This window comes from Rhinopithecus bieti, unplaced genomic scaffold (genome assembly GCF_001698545.2).
Source record: "Rhinopithecus bieti isolate Rb0 unplaced genomic scaffold, ASM169854v2 scaffold_9899, whole genome shotgun sequence".
Lineage (NCBI taxonomy): Eukaryota > Metazoa > Chordata > Mammalia > Primates > Cercopithecidae > Rhinopithecus > Rhinopithecus bieti.
In genome coordinates this window covers 1,962,889-1,988,218 of record NW_016806979.1, presented here as the reverse complement: position 1 = coordinate 1,988,218, position 25,330 = coordinate 1,962,889, and the positions used below count along the sequence as shown (strand labels likewise).

The following is a 25,330-nucleotide window of genomic DNA, read 5'->3' as shown; positions in this document are numbered from 1 at the left end:
CCCGCCCCCGCTTTCCCCGCCCCCAGCCCGGTGTTGCCGGGGCCCCCCCATGGCTGCTCCCAGGGCCCCAGCGCGCGCCCACCTCCCCCTCTCTCCCAGGATCGACGCCGCCACCGGACCAATCGCTGCCTGGAGTCGGCCACCAGGCCCCGCCTGCCGATCCCGCCCACTCCCCCGTCTTCCGGAACCCACCAATGGAAAGGGCGATGCGGGGGCGGGGCCTGGCGGTTGCCTAAGCAGGCGGCAGCGCTGCGGTGGGGCGGGTAGGTCGGGGCGGTGATGCGGACGCGACGGGGCGGGACGCAGGGCGGGACTGCGCAGGGCGGGCCTCCAGGCGGCTATAAAAGTGGCCGCCGCCGGACAACCGGGCTCTGTGGTTCGGGTCAGCTTTTCGTCTTCGTGTTGCTGCTGCTGCTACCGCCGCCGCCGCCGCCGCGCCGCCGCTCGCGCCCCCGCTCCGGTTCTGTGGTTGGCCGCCGGGACCCAGGACCATGTCGGCTGACTCGCTCAGAGGAGATGCACCGGCTCACGGAAAATGTCTACAAGGTGAGCCCCCGCCGGCGCCAAGCTGAGCCTACCCGGGTGCGCCCGGTTCCCGCGCCGCCCGCGCGCCCAGCCCGACGACCAGGGCGGCCCTGGGGCCGCGCGCGGGGCAGGAGGCTAAGGACTTCGGGGGTTTTTCCGGCGCAGCCACTCGGCCCGGGCTGGTGGTGGTGAGCCCGGCGCCGGCCGACTCACAGGTGTGTCGCCCCCTCCCGGGCCGCCCCCACCCCATGCCCGTCGCGGCCCGCCGCGTCCCAGCCCCAGGGCCCAGGGAGGGACACTCCCCCGCCCCGACGGCCCTTCTCGGCCCCGCGCTCCTCTCTGCGCGCCTGACTTGGCGTCGGCAGGAACGGAGCCGCGCTTCCGGGCCCCGGGGAGCCCTCGGACCTGTTCGGGTCGTAGGCACACCCGGGGGGGGCCGGGCGGCGGGGGCGCAGCCCCAGGGGCTGCGGCGGCCGGGACGGCGTGGGGGCTGCCTGAAGGCCGCGGCCGGCGCGGTGTCACCGTGGGGCTCTTCCAGGCGCGGGTGCGCGAGCCTCGGGCACTTCCTTTTCAACAGGCTTTCCCTTTCCACAACTCCTGCCCGGCGCCGATGCTGGGGCCTAAGGTGGGAGGTCGAAGCGCGGGCAGGCTGGATGGGTGGACGGATAATCCATCATCTTATGTAACCGCGGAGAGAGAAGACTAATTGTGTAGGAGGCTGACGTGCCTACCTTTGCTTCAGATGTGTTAAGAGTGGCGTCCACGTTCTCGTCTGTGAAATGACAGGTTCCCATCCGAGGGCCGCAGAGCATCGCTGGAAGCCTCCCCTGCCGTCCCCTCCCCGGTCTTTTTTGTGGCTGGGATAGACAAACAGGCCCTTGGTTTCCTCTTTCTAAAGCATCCATTTTCGGTCCGGACCCCCTGCCTGAGCCCAGCAGCTCCCGAGGGGCAGTTTTTCAGAGGAGAAACCCCTGCCCTGGGTGGCCCTGGGTCCTAGGCGATCTCTTACAACAAAGATGTGCTTTGTTTCAAAACTGTCTGAAGGTTCAGTGATAGGCTGGGCTTTGAGTGGAGTGGATATTTACCGGGCGGTTGCTGGTTCATGCCTCCTAACCGGAATGCGCCCTGCCCGGCAGAGTCACAGTTTCTGATTGTGTTAGGCGGCCAAGGCCTGCCTGGCCAGGGGCCTGCAAAGCGCTCTTAGCCCTCAGGCTTCGGAGAGCCAGATGGAGGCTTCTGGGGGTGGCCCCTCTGGTTCCAGCTGGAGTGCAGGGGGCAGATTGCATTTGAGTACGGCTTTCAATAAAGCTTGTGAAGTTGGGGCCGTGTCCGTCTGGAAGGATTCTGAAGGCGGGTGCGGTCGACTAGATGAGTCCTAAAGCCATGTCCCAGCCCCTGGTAGACAGGATTCAGGGTGACCTGAGGAGTCTGCTTGGGAAAGGCACAGGCCCTGGGGTTAGGTTTGGTTTCACAGAGTGTGGCATACGGTTCTGGTCTTGTTCCTCTGTGAAAGCACATGCTGTCAAGGGAGGGAGGTTTATTAAATTATTAGTCATTAGTTCCATTACGATTTGTTCGTGATTGCAGAGGGTGGAAGAGAAGTACCGGGGGAACCTTTTTCCTATTTTCTCAGCTTCTGCACTGAAACCAGAAAGCAGGAACTTACGTGGTAAGAGTTGTGGCGGGGTGGGGGGCACATGGAGTGGTTTTGATCTGGGGGACCGACCCCGTGATCGTCCTTAATAAAACTCTCCTAACTGGCAGTCGGCCTTCACCTAGGTGGAGCTGTAATTTATCTGCGGGTCTGAGTGAAATCTGTTGGCAGGAGGGTGGCAGGAAAACTCTTTAAGACTGAGTGTTTGGGGACTTTGAGCCCCTATGGACACAGACTAGTAGGTCTGGAGCACGTGAAACACACAGGTTCTGCCTTTCGTCTTCCACGGGTGGGTTAATTGGTGATTTTCTCAAGTGAAGATGTGGCGGTTGATGATTTGATTTAGCAGAGCTGGACGCGGTAGGCCGGAGGTGTCTGAAGGGCCGATCCACTTTGGAAAGGCTCTGCCCTGGCGACAGGCTTGCACGGCTGCTGCACACAGGCTGGGTTGGTTTTGTAGGTAGGTGGCTCCTGCTGCCACTCCGGGGGCCTGACTGCTGAGTCTTTGAGTCCTGGTGCTATTACCTTTTTGTGCTTTGTCACTGGGGAGCTCAAGGTGCCTTGGTAGTGCCGGTACTGGTTGGGCAGCTTTGGCAATGTCGGCCAGGCAGAAACTCAGCCCACATGGAGACACAGTCAGGAGACCGCTGAAGCCACCGGTGTGCACGCCTGGGCCGGTCCAGCCGGTCCAGGCAGTGCTAAGCTCCGTCGTCTCCTGGGACGGTGCTGCCTCTGGCATCCCTTCCTGGGACCGCTCCTGCGCCTGGGTTGGCGGCTTGCAGAGCCCTGGCAGTGCCTCTTGGAATGGCTGGGCTGTGGCCTGCTCAGTGTCACCCGTGATGCGGCTCAGCTGTTTGGTTTGGCCCTTGCATCGCCTCAACTGCAGTTCTGAGTGGTGTTTGCCTTGGCAAAGGAGGACGCTTGTCCTTGGCCTTGCTGATTAAAAATGCGAGAATAAAAAGTGCAGTTTTGATTTTCTTCCCTGTAAGAATCTGTAACGCAGACTTTGACCTCTTTTCTGGTGGCTCCATTCCCTTGGGAACTGTGTCCTCGGGGAATTTCATGGAAAATGACGGGGAGGGGAGCAGAACGCTTCCCAGTGTTTGCAGAGAACCCAATCTCAGACCTTCTGGGGGCAGCATCTGGGCTGGGCCCTGCAGGGGTTGGGAGGGCGAGGCGAGGAAGACCCCTTCCTCAGGAGCCCAGGCCCTGCCCTCGCTCAGGTAGCCCTGGGTAATGGCCCAGATGGAGGGATGGAGTGCTGGAATCTGCCTCCCCCAGATGACTGAGGGGCCTTTGGAATTAAGGCTAGTGAAACTGCAGCCCTCTTGGGGGAGCCCCGAGCATCCCTGCGTGCTGAGGGGCTGGCTTTCTGGCTGGCTGTGGCTCCTGGAGTGCCAGGCGACTGCTAGGTGGGTGTTTTCCTCATGGTCTTGTGTCCGCAGAGAAGCCCTGGCTCCCAGGTGACCCATGACCTGGAGTGTGGCGGTTCCAGCACCTTCTCTGGGAATAGTGCCATTGTCCCACAGCTTGTCCTAGAACATGTGAGGTGGGAGAGCATCCGGGAGGAGGAGGAGTCCCTGTTACAGTCGTAGCCCCGGCCTTCGTGGTGCCGAGGCTCCTGGCCCTGGCTGGTTACTCTCGCAGCAGGTGGGGAAGCCAGCCTGGCAGGGCCGCGGTCATGCTTCGAGGAGACGGGTGCCACCGGGTTGCTGGAGCCAGGAACCAGTTGGGTTTGCCACCTCTGGTGTGATTGGTAAGGGCTTGTGCCAGGTGGTGGGTGTCATGTGCTGGGTGGCGGGGAGCCCACTGCCGGCTTTTCTGCTCCAGGCCCGGCTGCTCCTCTCTGCTACATCCACCTTCTTTGTGGGATGTGCAGAGCTCACCGTCCCCTCCATTTGGAGACTGGTGCGGGGAGGTCTCTGACAGGCACCTCCTGGCATTGGAGCTGCCTGCCTGGGGGTCAGCAGACCCGGCACCTGAGGAGGAGGGAAGTCACAGTGCTGGGCCCAGCTCCGTGCGCGCGCGTGTGTGTCCGTGTGTGTACATGTGCATCGCGGTGCTTGTTTTCAGGGATACGTTCTGGGGTGGCCCCCGTGGGCACCGTCTGCACAGGGTGGCGGGGTCTGCTGCCACTGAGTGGACTGGCCCTGTGTTTTCTCCCTGTGTGCATGTCATATGTTTGTCTGTTACCCGCCCTCGCCACCGCCAGCCTTTAGCAGGGTGCGCGTTTCCCAGGAGTCGTGCTGATGTGGTCCCCTCGGCAGGGTGGCCAGGGCACAGAGACCAGTTGCTGCGTCACGCTGCCCTCTGGGCTGCCCAACCTCTGTGGGCTTTGGTCCCGGGCACTGTCCTGCCAGTGTTGGCTTCAGGGTGCGCGGCCCTTCTGCTGGCGCTTGCTCAGCGTCCCACGCCTGCTGTGCCGTTGGTGGTTGCGTGAGGTCCGTGTCTACCAATGGATGTGACCAGGTGGTTCTGGGACGTGGTGCTTGTGGAGTTGTGGGCTGAGTGGGAGAGTGTCTTGCCCATGCCTGCTGTCCCCACAGGCCTTGCCTTGAGCAGGCGTCCTTTGTTGGGGAGATCGGTTGACTCATGGGACTGACCGGGTGGACTTGAGGTTCAGGGTTAAAATGAAGGCGGGTGCTGCCTTGTGCTTTCAGGGGCCACCATTAGAGGGGAGGGCAGTGGGTGGGAGCTGCTGGGAGCTGTGTTCCTGTTGCTGTCTTGTTTGCAACTGAAGGTTCCAAATGTCGAGGCCTGAGGGCCATGCCCTGTCTACTGGCCACAGGCACCATGGCCTGAGTTGTCCAGGATAGGTGGTCTTGCAGGGGAGGGCTGCTGTGTGACCTGGCCACTGAACAGGAGGGGCCTATCTCTCTTTCGAGCTCCAGGAGGCAGGCTGGCCAGGAGGCTGAGGCCCGGCGCATCCTTCTCCCCAGTTCACAGGTCTGGGTCCTGGTCGGGGGAGCAACCCCAGCATCACTGCAGGAGTGGCAGGTGGTGAGCAGAGCTGGACATCACCGCTTGTCCCCATCCAGCCTTGCATGGCCCTCTCTGCCAGCTGCCCTGGGCTGGCGTTGCCTGGGGCTGCCACCATAGGTGGGGACACTTGCACCGTCTGTGGAGCTGGGGTGCCACTGACTGCTAGCTGAGGCTGGCTCCTGTCCTTCCTTGCACTAAGCCAGAGTCTGCCCTGTGTTGCCTTCCCTACCTCCTTGTCTGGGTGTCTTTCTTTGAGGCCCCAGGATAGGGAAACATCTTCGTGGCTGCACAGAGCCCGTGGTCCCCTGGAAGCTCTGTATTTGGGCGGCCAGCGCTGTCAGCCGCCCCCCACAGCCTGCGCTAAGATCCCTAGTAATTACAGGCAGGCGGGGATGGAGCTGGCACCGGCCTCCAACGCACTTCCACCTCCCCCGAGCGCTGATTCATTCCTGGCCCCTGGTTGTTCCTGTACAGCTGCACGATGACTCGAGGGGCCTCAACCCAGAGGCAGAAGGGGAGGCCGAGAAGGGACCCGTTTGGCTCTGTGACTGTAGGGGCTTGATCTGTCCTGCCCACGGATGCCTCCGTTGGGCCTGTAATGGTGGCCGGTCTGTGAGGGGGACCCATTGGTATTTGGGAATGAACATATCTCGTTTCTGGGTTCTGGAGTGCTCATGCTTGAATCACTGTCCCGCCTTTGTTGAGGTCTGCTCGCTCCAGCTGTGTGCTCCTCAAGCAGTGGCCTGGGCCCTCTGAGGGCTCCCTGGAGGTGGTGGCGGCTGGTACCGCACGTGGTTGGAATCTCTGTTTCCCAGGGCTGTGGGCAGTACAGGCTGAGGAGGTGGCCCTGGTTGGGGGCTGGCCTAGGCAGGCTGAGGGCTGTTTCTCCTGCTGTGGCCCAGGGGCTCTTGGTGTTGGTCCTGCACCAAGGGGACCAGAAAGCCCGGGGAACAAGAGTGGAGTAGGCGGTGGAGATGGTGGGGAGGTTGGCCTGAGCCCACGCTGTGCTGAGGAGTCCCTTCCAGGGGGCAGGAGGCTGGGGGTCTGCCCCTGGCGGGGCGCATTTCTGCCTGCCAGGCACAGTGACACCCCCAGCATCTCCCTCAAGTTATCCCCGATTTGTCCTTGGTCTTTTTGACTAACGCTACAGAGCCTTGTCTGCTGGCTCTTGGTTTGGTCACTCCTGAGCCTTGGAAAATCCTGCCTGGTCCTTGGGTTTCCTGCCAGGAGGAGTTTTGCATGGCCTGTTCCCTGGCCATATGACCTTGGCCAAATCTTGCTCCCTGGGCAGGGGGTACAGCGGGCAGGATGCTCCCAGGGTCCCTGGAGGCTCCGGGACCTGTCCCAGGTCAGGTGGCACCAGCTTTGGTATCCTCAGTGCTCTTGTCCTCACTCTGATGGGCGGGGGTGGGATGCATGCAGCACCATCAGATCTGATGTCCTGGACCGTGAGGTGCTGGGGACCTCTTGGAGGGGAAAAGGCTGTCATTTTTTTTTTTTTTTTTTTTTTTTTTGAGACGGAGTCTCACTCTCACCTAGGCTGGAGTGCAGTGGCCGGATCTCAGCTCACTGCAAGCTCCGCCTCCCGGGTTTACGCCATTCTCCTGCCTCAGCCTCCCGAGTAGCTGGGACTACAGGTGCCCGCCACCTCGCCCAGCTAGATTTTTGTATTTTTTAGTAGAGACGGGGTTTCACCGTGTTAGCCAGGATGGTCTCGATCTTCTGACCTCGTGATCCACCCGTCTCGGCCTCCCAAAGTGCTGGGATTACAGGCTTGAGCCACTATGCCCGGCCCAATTATAACAGGGTGCTTTTTTTTTTTGTCACTTACAGTTTTTATTTTATATTTACTCGAACAGCTGTCTTAAAATCGGGTAGTGTTTTGTTTTTTTTTTTTTTGAGACGGAGTTTCGTTCTTGTTGCCCAGACTGGAGTGCAGTGGCACCATCTTGGCTCATTGCAACCTCCACCTCCCGGGGTCAGGTGATTCTCCTGCCTCGGCCTCCCGAGTAGCTGGGATTACAGGTGCCCGCCACTTCGCCCGGATAGTTTCTTTGTATTTTTTTTTTAGTGGAGACGGGGTTTCACCGTGTTAGCCAGGATGGTCTCGATCTTCTGACCTCGTGATCCACCCGTCTTGGCCTCCCAAAGTGCTGGGATTACAGACTTGAGCCACCGCGCCTGGCCCTTTCTTTCTTTTTTTGGAGACAGCGTCTCGCTTTGTTTCCCAGGCTGGAGTGCAGTGGTGGGTGTGATCACACCTCAACTATAGTCTCAACCTCCTGGGGTTACACAGTCCTCCTGCGTCAGCCACCTGAGTAGCTAGGACCACAGGTGTGTCCCACCCGTGTGCCCGGCTAATTTTTTTTTTTTTAATTTTTGGTAGAAATGGGGGTCTTGCTGTGTTGCCTAGGCTGGTCTTGAACTCTGAGGCTCAAGCAGTCCTCCCACCTTGGCATCCCAGAGTGCTGGGATTACATGTGTGAGCAAACGCACCCTGTGCTTTCTTGGTCAGCAGGTTTTCAGACAACGGCCAGGCCTCCTGTTCCTTCTTTGGATGGTCCTTATGTGTTTTGCACACTGAGCTGTCCAGGCGTGCCACTGCCTGGTTGTGGCAGGGGACAGTCAGCAGGTGGGCCATGCCAGGTGATCGCCCGCATGTCATAACTGCCCCAATGGGAGTCGCAGGACGCGAATGGTGGAATGCGCTGGGGTAGCCCAGGTGCCTGTGCTGGTAAAGAGCGACATCTTGACTTTAGAATGGGGGTGGGGATGGTGGTGGGGGAGAGGGTATCCCCTGACCGCTGGAGCTGGAATCTGTCCAGTAGAGGGTTTGTCTCACCCAGAGCCAAGCGTGGTCTGGGTGGATGCTGCTAGTGCCAGGCAAAGTGGCCTTGCCACTTCCAGGCAGGGCTTTTATTTAATAAAATTAATTAATTAAAGACAGAGTCTTGTTCTGTCACCTGGGCTGGAGTGCAGTGGTGTGACCTTGGCTCACTGCAGCCTCTGCATCCTGGGCTCAAGCAATTCCAAGAAGCTGGGATTACAGGTGTGCACCACCACACCTGGCTATTTTTTGTATTTTTAGTAGAGATGGGGTTTCACCATGTTTCCCAAGCTGATCTTTAATATTTGGGGTTAAATGATCCTCCCACCTTGGCCTCCCAGAGATTACAGGCGTGAGCCATTGTGTCCAGTCTAGGTGGGACTTTTAAACCAGTGGGTGCCCAGAGATTACAGGCATGAGCCACTGCGTCCAGTCTAGGTGGGGCTTTGAAACCAGTGGGTACCCAGAGATTACAGGCGTGAGCCACTGCATCCAGTCTAGGTGGTGCTTTTAAACCAGTGGGTGTGGTGGAGGCCGAGATGCCACCTCCTGATGTGAAGTGGACCTGGGTCCTTGTACACTCCTTTTTCCTCTGGGTTTGTCTAGTCTCCTCTTCCCTGGCTGACTCTGTTTGGCAGAGGAGGCCTGTGTCCGTCTCCATTTGTTCCACCACGGAAAGCCCGTCCTCACACAGTCCAGGCATGGATGGAGCATAAGCCTCCACCTGTCCTGCCCCTGGGCTGAGACTCCAGGGCCTCGGTGACTCCAGGCCATGGAGCAGAGCTGTGGGCTGTGGTCCAGCTGGCGGCAGGAGTCCCATCTAGGGATGTGGCTGTGAAGCTGGGGTGCTGGGGCCTGGGTGGTGGTACCGCTGTCTCATGATTTGGCTCTGGGGACGGCTGGGCCCGCAGTGTCCTGGCACCCGGGAGCCCTCGCCACTGCTCGCACCGGAGCGTCCTGGCACCCGGGAGCCCTCACCACTGTCCGCACCAGAGCGTCCTGGCACCCGGGAGCCCTCGCCACTGTCTGCACCGGAGCGTCCTGGCACCTGGGAGCCCTCGCCACTGTCTGCACTGGAGCGTCCTGGCACGCGGGAGCCCTCACCACTGCTCGCACTGGACACTGCGCTGGGTGTCCTCTGTGCACAGCCTCTTTACTGTTGCTTCGTGTGCGGGTCCTGGGTGTCCCTGCCTGACGGGATCCTCGGTTCGGGGGAGAAGTGTGTCCCCGCCCGTCAGTTGGAGTGGCTGAGTCCATTGAAACCGGCCAGCCAACTCCAGGGCCCTCTGGCTTTCCAGCTGTGTGTCTGTTCTTCCGTTCAGGAGTTCGAGGAGTTCAGGAAGGCATTCTCGCTGCTGGGCTTCTGTTTTCTCATTAATTCAGTGAGACAATAGTGTATTTCCTGGCACAGAGAGAGTACTGGGTAAGTGGTGGCCACGATCACTAGCTTGTGGGACGGAAAGTTCTTCAGAGATCAGAGGTCAGCGGTCTGGAGCAGAAAAGCCCCACCCCGAGGCTGCTTGTTGCTGTCCTGGGTGCCTGTGTTCCTGAGTGTGGCTGCAGCCCCCGGGCCGGGCCGCACCTCCCACCTGCCTGACCTGAGGTTGGCGGGAGGAGGGGCGGTACAGGTGTTCCAAGGCTGCCTCCCTGCTTGCTCAGCCACAGTCACTCCTCCAGCAGTGAGCCCAGCCTGAAGACCGGGCTAGAGCCTTCACAGGGAGGGGATGGGGCAGTGGCCTCGGGGGTTCTTGCAGGCCAGGCGGTGACGAGACTTGGGTCTGCGATTGGCGGTAATGAGTGACCTAGTGACCAGCCCTCTCCACATTGAAGGGGGACTGATGCAGTGCCACAGACTGATGAGCGCACAGGATGGCTGCGGCGCCCGGCTGGTCCCTATGGTGTCTGTGCCCTCTTCTGTCTTTATTGTAAGGCACTGGTCGTGTGGGACTAGGGCCCGCCCTAGTGACCCTAGTTACTTTTTTCTCTTTTTTTTGAGACGGAGTCTTGCTCTGTCGCCCGGGCTGGAGTGCAGTGGCACAATCTCGCCTCACTGCAAGCTCCGCCTCCCGGGTTTACGCCATTCTCCTGCCTCAGCCTCCAGAGTAGCTGGGACTACAGGCGCCCGCTACCTTGCCCGGCTAATTTTTTTGTATTTTTAGTAGAGACGGGGTTTCACTGTGTTAGCCAGGATGGTCTCAATCTCCTGACATTGTGATCTGCCCAACTCGGCCTCCCAAAGTGCTGGGATTACAGGCGTGAGCCACTGTGCTCAGCTGACCCCAGTTACTTTTATCATCTCCTTGAAGACCCTGTTTCCAAACACAGTTGCACTCCGTGATGCTGGGGGTTAGGACTTCAACACATGCATCTTGGGAGGGGACACAGTTCAGCCATGACACCCAATGAGCCCCACACCGTGATGGAGGTACAGTAGCTGCTGGAGGGGCCAAGTCTCCCATGCTGCCTGGAGGTGGCCACCTGTCTGTCTTCAGGCTGATTGCATTAGGAGCCTGTGATGGTTTTCTCCTCCAACCTCAGTCAGAGTGCAGCCTGCAGTTTATGAGAACAGGAAGGTTTCCCCAGGGACAGCTGATTCCATTGAACGAGCAGTCAGCTGGTGAGGGGCCAGCTCAGTGCTGGCCACAGGTAAAGGCAGCCGGAATGTACTGTCCTGTACGGGCTGGACACCCCGTGAGACTGAGCAGTTGTTAATTTCTGTGACCCAGGCCAGGGTGGCCGGACAGTGGAAGGTGTTTGTAAGGGGCTATGTCCCCATTGAAGCTGGGATAGGCAGGATGTGCCTCTCGGACAGGAAGGAAGTGGCCAGGCTGCTTGGTGCTGTGTTTGGACTTTGCTGGGCTGTGGCTCCTCCTGCGCAGGCCGGGTCATGGTGTCCTGCATGCGAGGCCCCACGTGTGGCCTTTGTCCTTGTGGACTTCTGCTCCTGGGGACCTCATTCAGGAGGGCTCAGACTTGGGGCCCCTGAGAGTTGTGGACCCGAGGAGAAAGCTTGCAGAGGGCGTGCAGGTGTCCAAGGCCCATGGAAAGGGAGATGCTGCCGCAACCCTGAAAGGGAAGCAGGGCCCCGGGCTGGGAGCCCAGGGGAATGGCTGTGTGGCCCTTCCCGCAGGCGGAGGGCAGAAGTGCCTGGCTCAGGAGCTGGCCTTAGCGTTGGCATTTGTCTCTGTTGTTTTTAGTTGCAGCATTCATGTTCCCTGTCTTGGGGCCTCCCAGGAGCCTGGCGGGTAGGGCAGGCAGCATGAGGGAAGAAGTCCCTGCACCTCGGGCCCCTCCTGGTGGAGGACCACCTGCTCCTCTGGGCGCCGTGCCAAAGACACAAGGAATCACTTTATTAGGATGATGCCTTTTTTGGGGTGCTCCTAGAGGCTGAGAACTGGAGCTACCACCCTAGGGGACATCCCAGCCCCTCACGCTGACCCCACCATGACCTGTGGCCAGGCTGCCCGGGGCCCTGCAGGAGTCCCGGGTATGGGTGGGACCTGGGTGTCTGTCTTCCGGCTTTCAGGACAGGCTGGGATGTGCTCTCTGTCTGACCTGTGTGGCTCTGGGGAGCCTGAGTCAGCCAGGCTGTGCCGAAGCTGCCCTTGGAGAAGCCTAGTGGCCCCTCCTGACCCCCCTGTTCTGGAACAGACTGGCCCCCTCCTGCCTCCAGAGAGGCACCTGCTTCCTGACACCCACAGCCCTCTGTGGGGTCTCATGGCCTGGGGGGGCTCGTGGTGGGGGTGCCTGGCATGACAGAGGGGTTTGGCCACACAGTTTCCTCCTGCTCTTGACTGTGGGGACCCCATTAGTACAGGGAGGCAGAGCTGCCAGCTCCTGCACCCCCAGCCACAGAGGGTATGGAGGAGGGTGCCGTCTCTGCCTGGTTTGTCACCGTTCCCGTTGGGATCCCGTTCTGCAGCCTCCAGCTCACCTTCAGGCTCCTGTCCTCACCCTACGGGCTGTTTCCTCCCAGAAGCTTCCATGCATCCCCTCGTTTCCTAAATCCGTGTACATGGGTTTGTAGTTTGTCTGACTCGAACCAAGTAAGATGCAGTTCAAGATCTGCCTCTTCCAGGCAGCCCTCCCAGCTGGGCTTCTGGAGTTGGTTTTTTTCCTTCAGGAAGGATCCTCCAGGACAGATGTCCAAGTGTTGAGAGGGGACAGGACCGTCCACGCCACTCCGGCCAGGCTTCCTTCACACCGCCACAGCCCCCGCTCCTTGCCCCGTGAGCCAGCTCCCAGGGTCTGGAGCTCATCTGTGCTCCTGTGTGTGGGGTCAGCAGTGGCCTGCCCTGGGGGACGCTGCCGCCTTCCTGATGCTCTCTGCCCACAGAAACCCCTAACCCTCTTGGCAGCCAAGGGAACTGAGCCTGTGGCCCCCGGACAGCAAGCCCTGAGGTGTCCTCCCAGGAGGACACTGTCCACTGCTGCAGGGCCCCTCCTGCACCCCCCTCCTCTGTGCTGGACATGGAGCCTGGGGCTTCCGGGCTTGGCTCTGTCCCGTGTTCCCTTCCCTGCAGCCTGGCTTCCTAGGCAGGGTCCCACCAAGCCTACATGGACCAGAGCCGTGGGTGCGGTGAGGTCCGTGTCTGTGTGTGGGGCCCTTACGTGGTGGCCGTGGTGGCACAGTGGGCGGGGGGAAGCCCCTCTGGCGCTGCTGGCCCTGCAGCTGGCACCGGCTTCTGCCTGTTGCAACAGGTGGAAGTGAGGGCAGTGGTCCAGTGGGCAACAGCAGCCTGGCCCCTCAGGAACTGTGCCAGTCCGTGGATGAGGGAGTGGGTGGTGGGCAGGGCCCCTCCCCGCAACAGTCAGCCGCCGTGGGCATTGGCCCTCCTGGGGAGGCCAGGCGGATCGAGTCACCGTTTTTCCTGATATTACTGGAATGTGGCCTCGGGGAGCACGTCGGGTACAATACCAGGAGCGATTGGGGGAGAGGGACCAGGCTGGGTTGTGTGGTCAACAGGGTTGAGGCCAGGACTCTGGGCTCCTCCAAGAGCTAGTGGGCTGGCCACTGCCTTCCTGAACCTCACTTTCATTTTGTCCATGTGTAAGATGGGACAGGGACTCTCATGGAGGGGCTGGGTGAGGATTAGGGTGATGAGGGTCTAAGGCAGCTAGGAAAGGTCCCAGCATTGACTCTTTTTCTTTGTTTGTTCTTCTGAGTAGATAGAAAACACAGCTCAGCCTGGCTACACACAGACACAGGCAGCACACACAGGGGTCTACATGCGTCCAGCACACGCGTGAGTGTACATGCACAGGTAAGCATGCAGCTCATGGCCACAGCGCACACACGGGTCCAGCTCATGCCTGCAGCACACACACGGGTCCACGTGCGTCCAGCACAGACACGTGAGTGGTACATGCACAGGTAAACGCGTGCAGTACGTGGCCGCAGCACACACACAGGTATATGTGCATGTGTATGGCTTCATACGCACACAGGCCCTAGGGGTGTGGCCATACATGCCCACCCTGGCATCTGCCTTGAGGGGCTGGAGGGAGGTGGGGGACACTCTCTGTCCACAGAGAGACTGCTTTTGTTTGTGGCCGCCCTGCCAGGAAAGCACTGGAGAGGCGGTGTGACAGGAGGGAGAGCCAAGGAGTAAAGAGAATTCCTGAGCAGGTGGAAGGTGGACCCCAGCACGGCCCGGAAGTGGACAGGAGAGCAAAGGCCTTTGGCAGAGCTCCTTTCTATACATATGTTGGCCGCTCTCCTTTGTTGCCCAAGTTGGGAGGAGGTAGAGATGACAGGGGTTTTATTGCCTTGTGCCTGCACGGGCCAGGCCGGCCCGCAGCACTGAATCATAATGACCACAGTCTCCAGGCTGGCCAGCAGTGTCCGGCAGCTTGCCAGCAAAAGGGCTCCCTGGGCTCATCGACATTCTCTGGCGGCCACCTCTAACTGGTGGACATGGCCCTCCCGTTTGTACCTTCAGAAATGCATAGCCGGGGTCCCTGGGGGCTGTAGTAGGGACAGCTGGGGTCCCTGCTGTGGTCAAGGCCTGGATTTCATGCGACTCCAGGGCCACTGGGACATCCATCTCTATGGGCCTCCCAACAGGAGGGCAGCCAAGCATGCGGGCAGCCCTGGGCAGGGACTCCTCCTCACCTGGTGTTTTGCGGCATGTGTCCCATGAGGGGAAGCCCTCCATGGCGTGTGTGGGAACCCCTTGTGGGCAGGCCCGCCCAGGATCCCCCCCCGGGGGTGGGAAAGGTGTTCCCTGGTCAATAGTGAATAAACAAACAGGGAACTGGAAGTCCCTGCCAGCCCAGAACGCTCCCCGGGGAGCCAGTGCGTGGTCACCAGGGTACAGCAGAGCTCTGCACGCGCCGCGCTGCGTTTGCGCCGCACAGGTCCTAGAGTTTGAGGACAGTGTGATGGTTGCTCATGGTGTAGGATTTCTGTCCTGGCAGGGGGGACGGGGTCACAGAACCCCTGCACAGCTCTCTCTGTGCCCGTAGCCCCCAGGAGCCTCTTAGTTTTGTTGTGGTCTTGAGGATGGCATGACGTGTCTCTGAGCGCCCTCAGTGTGGACAGCTGGGCTTTAAACTCACTTCAGACCTGCCGTGTGGGGGTAGCCCCTCTGAGGGCTTGAGGTTATTTTCTTGTGCAGTTTCTCCCTCCCGGCCTAGGCTTTTCTGTGTTTGCAGCCCTTTGGTGATGGTAAGAAACAAGCTCCCTTCCCCTTTTAAAGCCCACAGACCTCCCCGCCCCAACCAGCACTGTCAGGGCGTCAGGGTGTCTGAGCTCAGCTCCTTCCTGGTGGCATCCTGCAAAAAGATACACTCGCTCCATGACTTGGAAAAGCCGCGTTGGTGTGGCTGAGTTCTTTCCACCTGGGGCCACCGCTGTTGGTGTTCGTTCCGGAGGAGCTGGAGCTGCCTGTCACTGGCTCCCCTGCCCCCACCCCGGGACCCCCGGACACTGCAGAACCCCTGTTGGTTATGGGCCCCCGGACCAGGATGTTGGCCTAGTTAGGGGAGTCGGAAGTGGAGGTGGGACTGGAGTGTATGCCCCACAGTGGGCTGTGCTCGGGCTAGGAACCTCCACACAGGCCCACTGGGTCAGGATGGCCCCTGCCTGAGCTCTAGGATGATGGATGGACTCGTTAGAGGGCTCAGAGAGACACCTGACCAGGCGCCTGACCGGAGATGGTCTCCCAGCAGAGGGGCTGGGCTCTTCATGGGCACTGGGCTCCTCCTGTGGTTCCCGGGAGAGGGAGGAACCCGGAGGAGGGGTGGGTGATACCTGCTGTGTGTGCCTGAGGCAGGGCGCCACAGAAGCCTCTCTTCTGGCCCAGGGGCTGGATGCAGATGTAGAAGGAGGAACTGGCCCTTCCGCCTGGGAAGGGGTGTCCCCCCTTACAATGTCGGCTCAGTGGAATTGATGCCTCTGCCATTGCCTTCGGGCCAGGACAGCAGCACCTGTGTGTCTTGGCCACCGCCCTTCTCTTGCAGATGGAGGCAGGGCCATGCCCAGGTGGCTGTTCCCTGCCCATTCTCTCCTGCATTCCTTCCGTGTGAGCGCAGCTGCTGCACTAAGGAAGCGAAACCTTGGGGCTGCCCCATGCGTCATGCAGTGGGCATGGCTGCCGTGCTGACCCGCCGTGGTTGGCCCTGGGTGGCTCCTGGCCTGTTTCTCCTGTTGCTCAGGATGTTAGTGGAGCTCAGGCGCTCAGGTTGAGCCAACCTCTTCTGCCCCGGGGGTCTGCTGGGGGTTCATGGTCCTGAAGCAAGCAATGTGGGGCCTTTTGTGAGCGAGGGGGTCTGCTCTGGCATGCCCACCCTCTGTGATAGTGTTTTCACACCTGTGTCACATAGGAGCGAGAAACATGCTTGATGCTGTCATCTCAGCCCAACACACACTCGACAAATGCTGTACATGCACATCATGAACAACGTGCACACATGCATGTGTCTATGCACACACATGCACACAGATGTGCATGCAGACATGAGCACACACACACCAGAACACCAGAGTCAGCCACATCCATCTCACTTGGCTGATGCTCCCTTCTGCTTGAGTTCATTACAATAAACATGCATCCGGCAGCATTTCCCGCCTGTCAGTCCCGGTCTGCTTGGTCAGTTTGAACCAGGCTACCGAGAGCGCTCCAGGTCCCAGCATTCTCCTCTCTGCTGGTAACTCTCAGGCGTCGTCTCTGGCTCACGTTCTCCTGGGCGCCAGACCCATCTCACCCTACTCCCTGTGTGGCCTCCCTGCCCCGGCTCCCAGGCGCTCTTGGGAGTTAAAGTGTTCAGGTTCCTAGATCATTGCTAAGTATTTAGTTCAGTGCTGAGCCTGCCGTGCTGCAGCATCCCTGCCCCTAGAACAGAGGCCTGCGTGGTACGTGCCTCTCTTCTCCTCTGACATCCCAGAGCGTCCAGTGGGTCTCCCGGCATATGCCAGGGCCCTTGGCTAAAATCTAGTCTCCCCTGAGCAGCGAGAGGGATCTCTTCTGGTTTGTTTTTGTCTTTTTAAAATTTTTATTTATTTTTTTGAGACGGAGTCTCACTGTGTTGCCAGGCTGGAGTGCAGTGGCGCGATCTCTGCTCACTGCAATCTCCACCTCCCAGGTTCAAGCGATTCTCCTGCCTCAGCCTTCCAAGTAGCTGGGATTATAGGCGTCTACCACCACGCCCAGCTAATTTTTGTATTTTTAGTAGAAACGGGGTTTCACCATGTTGGCCAGGATGGTGTCGATCTCCTGATCTCGTGATCCACCTGTCTTGGCCTCCCAAAGTGCTGGGATTACGGCCATGAGCCACCGCGCCCGGCCGGTTTTATTTTTTTTTTTAGAGACAGGGTCTCCCTCTGTCATCCAGGCTGGAGTGCAATGGCACAGTCACAGTTCACTGCAGATTTGACCTTCCAGGCTTAAGCAGTCCTCACACCTCAGCCTCCTGAGTAGCTGGGACTACAGGTGTGCACCACCACACCCAGCTAATTTTTAAATTTTTTTGTAGCGATGGGGTCTCACCATGTCGCCCAGGCTGGTCTTGAATGCCTGGGCTCAAGTGATCTTCCTGCCTCTGCCTCCCAAAGTGCTGGGATTACAGGTGTGAGCCACCGCATCCGACTCAGCGACCCAGTGGGATCTTTTAAAGGTAGCTAGTCCATCGCTCTGCTCAGACCCTGCTTAGCTTCATGCAGCCTGGCCTCAGGGTGTATCCCACTGCACCCACCTCCTCGTCTTCCTGCCTCCCCTGGGCCCCCTCCACCCCCACGTCGGGTCCTACTTTCCCAGGAACTCACCATGGCCCCTGCCTTGGAGCCTTTGCCCTGCTCTGGTCTGCCCACTGCTCTCTGGCATGGCAAGTGCTTCCCTGCCTGCCTTCCACGTCTCGCCGAGCACGCCTGTCCCACTTCTGCGGAAGTGCTGGCCCTGGTAGTCCTGCCTTCCCTCGGTAGATGTTGGCTCTGTGAGAACAGGACTTTGCAGCTGGGTGGCTGCTGCATCCCCCACCCCTGTGCACGTGGGCTCTGGGCTAGCACGCTAAGGTGCCCTCACTCTTGCTGCATCCAGGAAGGAAGGGGCACCTGCCCTGGGACTTGGCCGGGTGGCTTTACCACTGGAGGTTCCAGCACAGGCAGGACTGAGGTGTACCCGGCCTGCTGCAAGCCCTGGTGTAGCACAGAACTGGGGGCCTCGTTCCCCGAGAACGCACACCCTGGCCGTAGCTCAGGGCAGGCAGTGGAAGACACGTGAAATAGCGGGTTTTCTGGAGCCAGATCCCGTGGTGGGGAGTGGCTTCCTTGTCCCTAAATGCCCTGTTTATCTGCCCTGTTGGCTCCGGAGGCTGAGGCCAGGTGCTGGGAGAGGGGATGGGGGATGGAGTTGCCCTTCCCTCCCCACCCTCTAGCCCACAGGTTGGGGCTGGGTGGGTGGGGCCCCACAGCCTTCTGCTTGTGTGTGACAGGGCTGGGCGGCTTCCCTTCCTGTGATCCTCAGGAAAGATCAGGATCACATCATAACAAGGGACCGGAAGACACGGGAGGCGGCTGCGCCAGGGTTTCTGTTGGAGCTGCTCCCCGGCCCTTGCTGGCGGCGGTTGGCTGTTGACAGTGTGTGTTATGTCGGTAGAATTCCCATTTGGCTGTTGTTTGTGTGTGCCTGTTTTTATGCCTTGTAATTAAAACATTTATTTGGCCTTCACAGTGAAAATCTAATTTCTTGAGTCTAAGAACTGCTGATCTTGGCACCGAGATGCCCGTCCGTCGGGCAAACAGACCCAGAGCCGTTGGATTATTCATAGCGTGGCATTTGCAGATCAGGCTGCAATGGCGCTAATCAGAGCTGATGTTTGGTAATTGATGTGCTGAGTAGGATTTTATTGGGGGGGGGCGCCATGTCGGTGAGTGACTGTGTGTGGCCGGTGGAGGCTCTTCTGGGCTGACTCAGCCGCGCTAATGGGAACGGCCCCTCGGCGGCAGCACGTCTGAGCGCCAGTTGTATTCTGCCTGCTGCACCGTGCAAATGCGCTCCTTCAGTCCGCAAACACTCCTGCGGCAGGGTTTCTTCTCATCCCTTTCGTACAGATGTGAAAGCGGAGGCTCAGGAAGGCCATTTTCCCAAGGACGTTGATCAGGGGCATGGCTGGGATTTGAACTTGAGAAGCCTACCTTGAGCGTTTGTGGTCTCGACCCTGGGAGGGGTGCCTGGCATCTCTGTGTTTGGACCCTTCGGAGTCACCAGGGTGACCTCTGCCAGTAATGCTGTTTCTTCTCTGCTTTCTTCCAGACCATCATGGAGCAGTTCAACCCTAGCCTCCGGAACTTCATCGCCATGGGGAAGAATTACGAGAAGGCGCTGGCAGGTAGAACTGTGCCCTGGCCCTGTGGGGTGGGAGCTGCTTCCTGAGCTGGCAGATGGACTTGGGCACACCCTGTGGGGCCTGGTCAGGAGCGAAAGGTGGTCTTTTGTTCCAGCAACAAAACCGGACAGCGGCTCTGAGTGAAGGTGTAGCCCATGCACTTTGGACTGTGTCTGCTGTCACCGTGGCAGCATGCCCCTGCCTGTGCGGGCTGCTCGTGTCCTGTGGCATCTAGAGGTGGGAGGGGTGTGGATATCAGTCCCTCAGAATCATGTAGAAACTGTGGGATCAGGGCTGGGATGAAGCTGTTGGTAACTGCAGCAGCTTTGGGTTTGGGACCTGTGGTATCTCTCTGGTGAGTGAACACCGTGCAGCTCCTTCTCACAAAGAGCCAGGACAGAGGGTGTGGGGGGCTGGTGGCTGCAGGGCCATTCCATTCTTCCCACTGTCTCCCTGAGACGCTGACCACCACCCCCACCCCGGCCAGGCGCTCCGCCGCGGGGTCTTGGGTGCACCTGCATGTTTCCATCCTGGTGGGGAGTGGCTTCCTTGTCCCCAGATGCCCTTCTCACCTGCCCTGTTGGCCCCGCAGGTGCTCATGGCTGAGTCTGGTCATGGATGGGGACCTGCTGTTCTTGGGCAGTGACCCCGGTCCCCCTGCGTCCTCTACCGTGTCTGTCCCTGTAACTGCAGCATCTTCATAGGCAAAGTCCACATCCCCTAGCAGGGAGGAGATCGTGTTTTCCAGGTCACGCACCGCATCTCCACCAGCCGCCCCCGGCTCCTCCACGGCTTCCTGGTGTCGCAGCACCCATGGGCTGGGTGGAGTTGGTTGTCCAGTTTTGGTGCCAGGTTAGAGGTGGCAAGGAGGGGGCAGGAGTGGGTCAGCCCTCTTTTTTTTTTTTTTTGAGACAGAGACTCGCTCTGTTGCCCAGGCTGGAGTGCTATGGCCGGATCTCAGCTCACTGCGAGCTCCGCCTCCCGGGTCCACGCCATTCTCCTGCCTCAGCCTCCCGAGTAGCTGGGACTACAGGCGCCCGCCTCCTCGCCCGGCTAATTTTTTGTATTTTTTAAGTGGAGACGGGGTTTCACTGTGTTAGCCAGGATGGTCTCGACCTCCTGACCTTGTGATCCGCCCGCCTCGGCCTCCCAAAGTGCTGGGATTACAGGCGTGAGCCACCGCGCCCGGCCCCGGCCTTTTTTTTTTAACCATCTTTACTCCATTGTCATCTGAGGACAGAGTACCCCAACCGAGCACCTGGCAGAAGGCCTGTCTCTGGCACTGCCCTCCTTCTCAGCTCCCAAGGTGGACCAGTTGTGTCTGTCTGCCACATCTAGTGGGGGTGGCCTTCATGTTTCCTTGTGGGCATGAAGGGGACAGGGAGCTCCCTTGGGCCACCTCTGCTTGCACCCGGCACCCTGCAGGGGCCCCCATGGCTGCCCCAGGAACAGCCTTGTTTCTCTCCATCCTGCCCCTCCTCTTGGACCAGGTAGTGGAGGTCGGCAGCAGAGCCTGTGGCCGCTCTGAGGGCTGGCGTGGCCTCCTGGGGGAAGTTGCACCTGGTTTGGTCCCCTGCGGTGCAGCCCGGTTGTTGGGCAGCTTTGTGGGGGTCCCAGGGAGAGCTGCCTTTGCCTCTGGTCTGAAATGTTGACGCGGGGAAGAGGCTCCTGAGTCAGAGTAGGAAGGCTGAGGCCTGGCTCGAGGCGGGTGCAGAGGGCTTCCAACCGTGATGATCCCATGATCTCCAGGCATGGCACACGATATCCAGATTCTCCAGGCCCAGCCAAGTTCCCTGCCCTGTGAATGAGACCAGTTGTTCATCTCTTCCCAGCTGGGTCTGAATCTTGGGCATTACAATGGGAACCCAGAGTCCAGATGATCCCACCCCTGGAGAGGGGGGCTGGTCTTGCACATTGCAGACTGACGATGGCTTCCTTTTCCCAGAGCCACTTGTCCGTAGGACACTTGGTGCTCATCTATGGTAGAGTCTTTCATAGTCCTCACGTGGCTGTCCGAGGTGTGGGTTTCTTCCCTGTCGTCCGCACACAGGGAAGTGGTGTGGATGCCGCTGTCGGTGGGTTGCGGTGGGGGCCGGGGCCTGTGCTCCCCTCCTCTGGGTGAGCAGGCACTTCAGCCCTTTGATGCCACCAAGGCGTGGGTTCCTTCTGAGCCTTTCCGCTCCTGTTTGGTTCCTCATGAGGGCGGCAGGGCTGAGTGCGGAGACTTAGAGCTCTACTTCCTCCTCCTGTTTTTCTTGACGGCCTCGCAGGAATGAGCTGAGCCATCCAGGCGGCACGGCCACCTTAGCCACAGCCACAGCCCTAGCCCTGGAGTCTCACTTCTGCTGTTTCGTTTTTCTTTTATTGGAGGCAGCCCACCTCCCCCGAGGCACAGCCCTTCATTCCTCTGCAGACGTGGTCTTGTACTGCGGAACAAATTGTGCACGCTGAATTGAAAAGTACATAAATAAAATCTGATGAAGTGCCCAGTTATAGGCGCCTAAGTGAGTTGTGTAGAAAACGGATTAGAAATTGTAATTACGCTGCTCTCCAGGGCCCTGCCTCGCCCTTTCTGCAGCCTGGAGGTCGGGGTGGGGCTCCTTGTCAGGTGGAGGAGTTTACCAGGCGCTCCCTGGAGTCCCTGAGGAGGAAGCCCAGGCTCTTCCAGGAGCCTGCTCCACCCCTGTGGCTGGGGAGGAGTTCAGCAAGCCGGAGCCCTTCACGCCCACTTCTGGTGAGATCAGGCTCTGCCTCGGAGTTGATGGGAGGCCCCTCAGGCGGTGGCAATACCAAGTGATGCTTTTAGCCTTCTTTGATCAGCTGTGATCAATCCCAGGTGGGCGTCCTGGTTTGAGACTGAAGCGATGGGAAATAGTTCTCCCGCTCCAGGCTCGGCTTGGGGATCTGTGGGGAAATGGCTTCCTACTGCCCAGCTCTGCAGTTTCCTTGCCCGGGGTTGGTTCTTTGTCTCACGAAATACACTTAGTTAGTGCAACACTCCCCGCCCGCCCCCCTCCCCGCCTGGTAGCACGTGATAGGAATCAGCACTCTGCAATCTGACTTGAGTAGCCCAGGGCCTGAACCGGTGCGCTGTGTTCTTACGAGCCAAGGGAGCTCTCGTGATTGGGGTGAAACAGGAATATCAACAAGAGGTGGGTTCTGTCCAGCCCAGAATCACAGCCAGCCAGACGCTCTCCCAGCTTGTCTGGGCAGGAGGTGGGGCTGGCCTGTGCGTGCCAAGACTGCCATGTTTTTGCTGGGGAAGAGTCTTGTCTGTGTCTCATGCAGGAAATAACTGCTCCCTTTTTTCTCTCCCAGGTGTGACGTACGCAGCCAAAGGCTACTTTGATGCCCTGGTGAAGATGGGGGAGCTGGCCAGCGAGAGCCAGGGCTCCAAAGAACTCGGTGAGACCCCGCCTGGCAGTCGCCTGATGTCCTCAGGCAGCTCTGGGGCCCTATCCTGTGTCTAGCCGCTTTTTGATTTGAGATCAGGTTTTGCCTGTCAAATGGGAAAATATTTTAATGACAGTCACCCTGGGAGCTGCCTTGAGGGGCACATCCTGCTGAAAGTGGGCGGTGGGTCCCGTCTCCTGAGGCGTGCAGCTTAGGTTGAGGACGAGCAGGCAAACCCATGTTTAAAGGTGCTCCTGGCAAATTGGAGCGGCTGACACCGGGGTCTGTGTGCTTGGACGATGGGATTAGATGGCGTGGGAATTCATTCCTGCTATTAAAATGAGTGAAAAAGGATGCAAGCCCACGTGCGGTGTGGCCCTGAGGAAGACACACCAGCAACCGTGTCTGCTGGCTGACTGGCAGGTTATGTTATTGACGCTTTGTCTATGTTTAGCAAATTTTCTGTGATGGCTCCTACGACGTCTATGTCAAGGGACACAGGGCAAAACCTGGAAAGTCAGGGCCCGCGTGGGGGTGCTGCAGGCGTGGCTGAGGCGGAGTCCATGCTTCCACAGTCCCCTCACCTAGCTGGGTGGTGCTGAGGTCTCCTCTGCCCACCTGGGAGACCCCAGGCTGGCTGTGCCTGTGCTGACTTGCTGCTCCCAGAGCTTCCTCAACGCACGAGGAAGCCTGAGTTGCTTTAGAAACCACTTGGATTCTTCTTCCCTCTGGTCACAGAGGACAGGCCGTGCTCGCTCTTGATTACCTCCCCGTGGCCGCCGATCTGGGAGGTGGTCTGCAGGTCTGGAGACCCTCGGATGGGGAAGTGTCGGTGGGACTGGCCCTGGTCCCTTTTTTCTACTTTTCTTTTTGGGGACTGATAGCCCCCTTGACTGACAGGCCCTGGATGTGTCGCAGGCGGTGGGTTGGGGGGTCCTGGGTTACTCTGTGTCAATTCCAGCTCCCAGAAGAGGCTCCGTCTCCCTAATGCTGAGGCTGTGGGGCCAGGAACCCGGGAACCAGCTTTGCCTGCCCAGGCTCCGTTCTCTCCAGTTCGCTCTCGACGTCCTGCCGTGCTTAGCAGCCCCGCGGCCCCTCATTGGAGCCCCTCCCCTCACCATGCCATTCCCTGGGCAGGACCTGCTGGGATGCTTGCTGCAGGTCTGGTGATTCCTGGGAGTTTCTTTTTTCTTTTCTTTTCTTTCTTTTTTTTTTTTTTTGAAATGGAGTCTCGCTCTGTCACCCAGGCTGGAGTGCAGTGGCACGATCTCAGCTCACTGCAAGCTCCGCACCCTGAGTTCAAGCGATTCTCCTGCCTCAGTCTCCTGAGTAATTGGGACTACAGGTGCCTGCCACCACGCCCGGCCAAGTTTTTCTTATTTTTAGTAGAGACGGGATTTCACCATCTTGGCCAGGCTGGTCTTGAATTCCTGACCTTGTGATCCGCCCGCCTTGGCTTCCCACAGTGCTGGGATTACAGGCGTGAGCCACCGTGCCAGCCCTGGTAGTTTCTTGAGGCACTGCTGTGTTGACAGACTGGGGAGGAGAGGAGGAGGCACTCTGGGCGGGGTTGCTGGGCCTCCACATACTCAGCCTGGCGGGTGAGGGTGAGATGCATGGCGTTAAGGCGGCGGAGGCCGAGACTCTAGTGCCACCAACAGCGGTCTGTTCTGGAGCTCCTGGGCACCAGCCTAGGTCTTCAGGGTTTGGAGAAGGGCAGAAGCAGTGGGTGTCTGTGAAAGGGGCTTTTTCTTTTTCTTTAGAGACAGGGTCTTGCTCTGTCACCCAGGCTGGAATGCAGTAGCATGATCACGGCTCACTGTGGCCTTGAACTTATGGGCTCAAGTGATCCTCCTGCCTCAGCCTCCCTAGTAGCTGGGACCACAGACGTGCGCCACCACACCCAGCTACTTTTTTATTTTTAATTTTTTTTAGAGATAAGGTCTCAGTATGTTGCGGCTGGGTCTTAAGCTCCTGAGCTCAAGTGATCCTCCCACCTCAGCCTCCTAGAGTGCTGGGATTATAGGCGTGAGCCACCGCTCCTGGCTGAGTCATTGTCTTACCGTAATTAACCGTTTGTTGGGAGATGAGCTAGAGGACCAGATGCCTTCCTCCCTTGGTCGCATGGGGGTCTGCCTGTGGGGAACTCCAGGCTTTTGTGGCCCACAGTGAGGGGTGGGTGTGTCCAAAATGGTGGGATTCCAGAACTTCCTGTTGGCAGAGTCCCTGGTGGTTGACTACAAGAAGGTGCTGAGCCCACATGGGCACAAGGAGGAGAAGGGAAGCTTCAGGAGAGAGGGAGACATGAGGGCTCTTACTTGCATCAGGGAGCGTCCGTCTACCTGTGGCCTTTTGGAATCTCTCCCAGGGCTCTTCCTGGAGCGTGGAGCCCCGCTGTGCATCTGCAGAGGGCCAGCCACATGCCCGCCTTGCTCTGGGAGTCAGCTTTTTTCCTGGTAACAGCTTTATTGACACAGTTTACATGCCATACCGTTACCCCATTAGAGTATACAGTTCTGTGGCTTAGTGTATTTGCAGTGTGCAACTATTACCCCTAACTCCAAAGCATTTTTGTCACCGCAAAGCGTTTTAGCACCCCCAAAAGAAACCCCGTACCCCTTAAGCAGTCCCTCCCTCATCCCCATGCTCCCAGCCCGTGGCAGCCATGCCACTGCGTCTCTCGCTGGACTGGCCCGTTCTGGACATTCCATATTAATGGAGGCATACAGGGTGTGACCTTCTGTGTCTGACCCTTTTCCCTGAGCACGTGTTTACCGTCCATCTGTGCTATATAGCCCGTGTCAGGGCCTTATTTCTGTTTGTGGCTGAACAATGACCCATTGCATGGGCGGACCCATTTCATTTATCTGGGGTTGCTGTCACCTTCCAGCAGCTGTGAGCCTGTTTTCCTCTCTCCTGTGCATGCACCGAAACTGGAATTGCCGGGTCAGATGGCTGGGAATTGAGTTTTTATGAAAGCAACACATCCGTGTTTGAAACGAAGTTGGCCCCTTCCCACCCTCCTAGGGTGCCCAAGTCCTGCTGCGCACAGGCAGCTCCCTCGGCTGCGTGTTTAAGAGGGCAGGTTTATGCCACTCCCCTCCCTCCCCCTCCTCTCCTCCCCC

The 25,330-nt window shown here is 59.0% G+C and overlaps 1 protein-coding gene across 4 annotated transcripts in view; it reads left to right on the top strand.

Annotated features, from left to right (window-relative positions):
- Positions 1 to 315: 315 nt before the first annotated feature.
- BAIAP2 (BAR/IMD domain containing adaptor protein 2) overlaps positions 316 to 25,330 on the top strand; it is a 78,412-nt gene continuing 53,397 nt past the window's right edge. For all 4 annotated transcript variants that reach the window (XM_017879297.1, XM_017879299.1, XM_017879300.1 and 1 more), the window contains exons 1-3: positions 316 to 546; positions 18,740 to 18,815; positions 22,131 to 22,217. In XM_017879297.1, the coding sequence (XP_017734786.1) occupies positions 517 to 546; positions 18,740 to 18,815; positions 22,131 to 22,217 (193 nt within the window). In that variant the 5' untranslated portion in view covers positions 316 to 516. The remainder of the gene's footprint in view (positions 547 to 18,739; positions 18,816 to 22,130; positions 22,218 to 25,330) is intronic.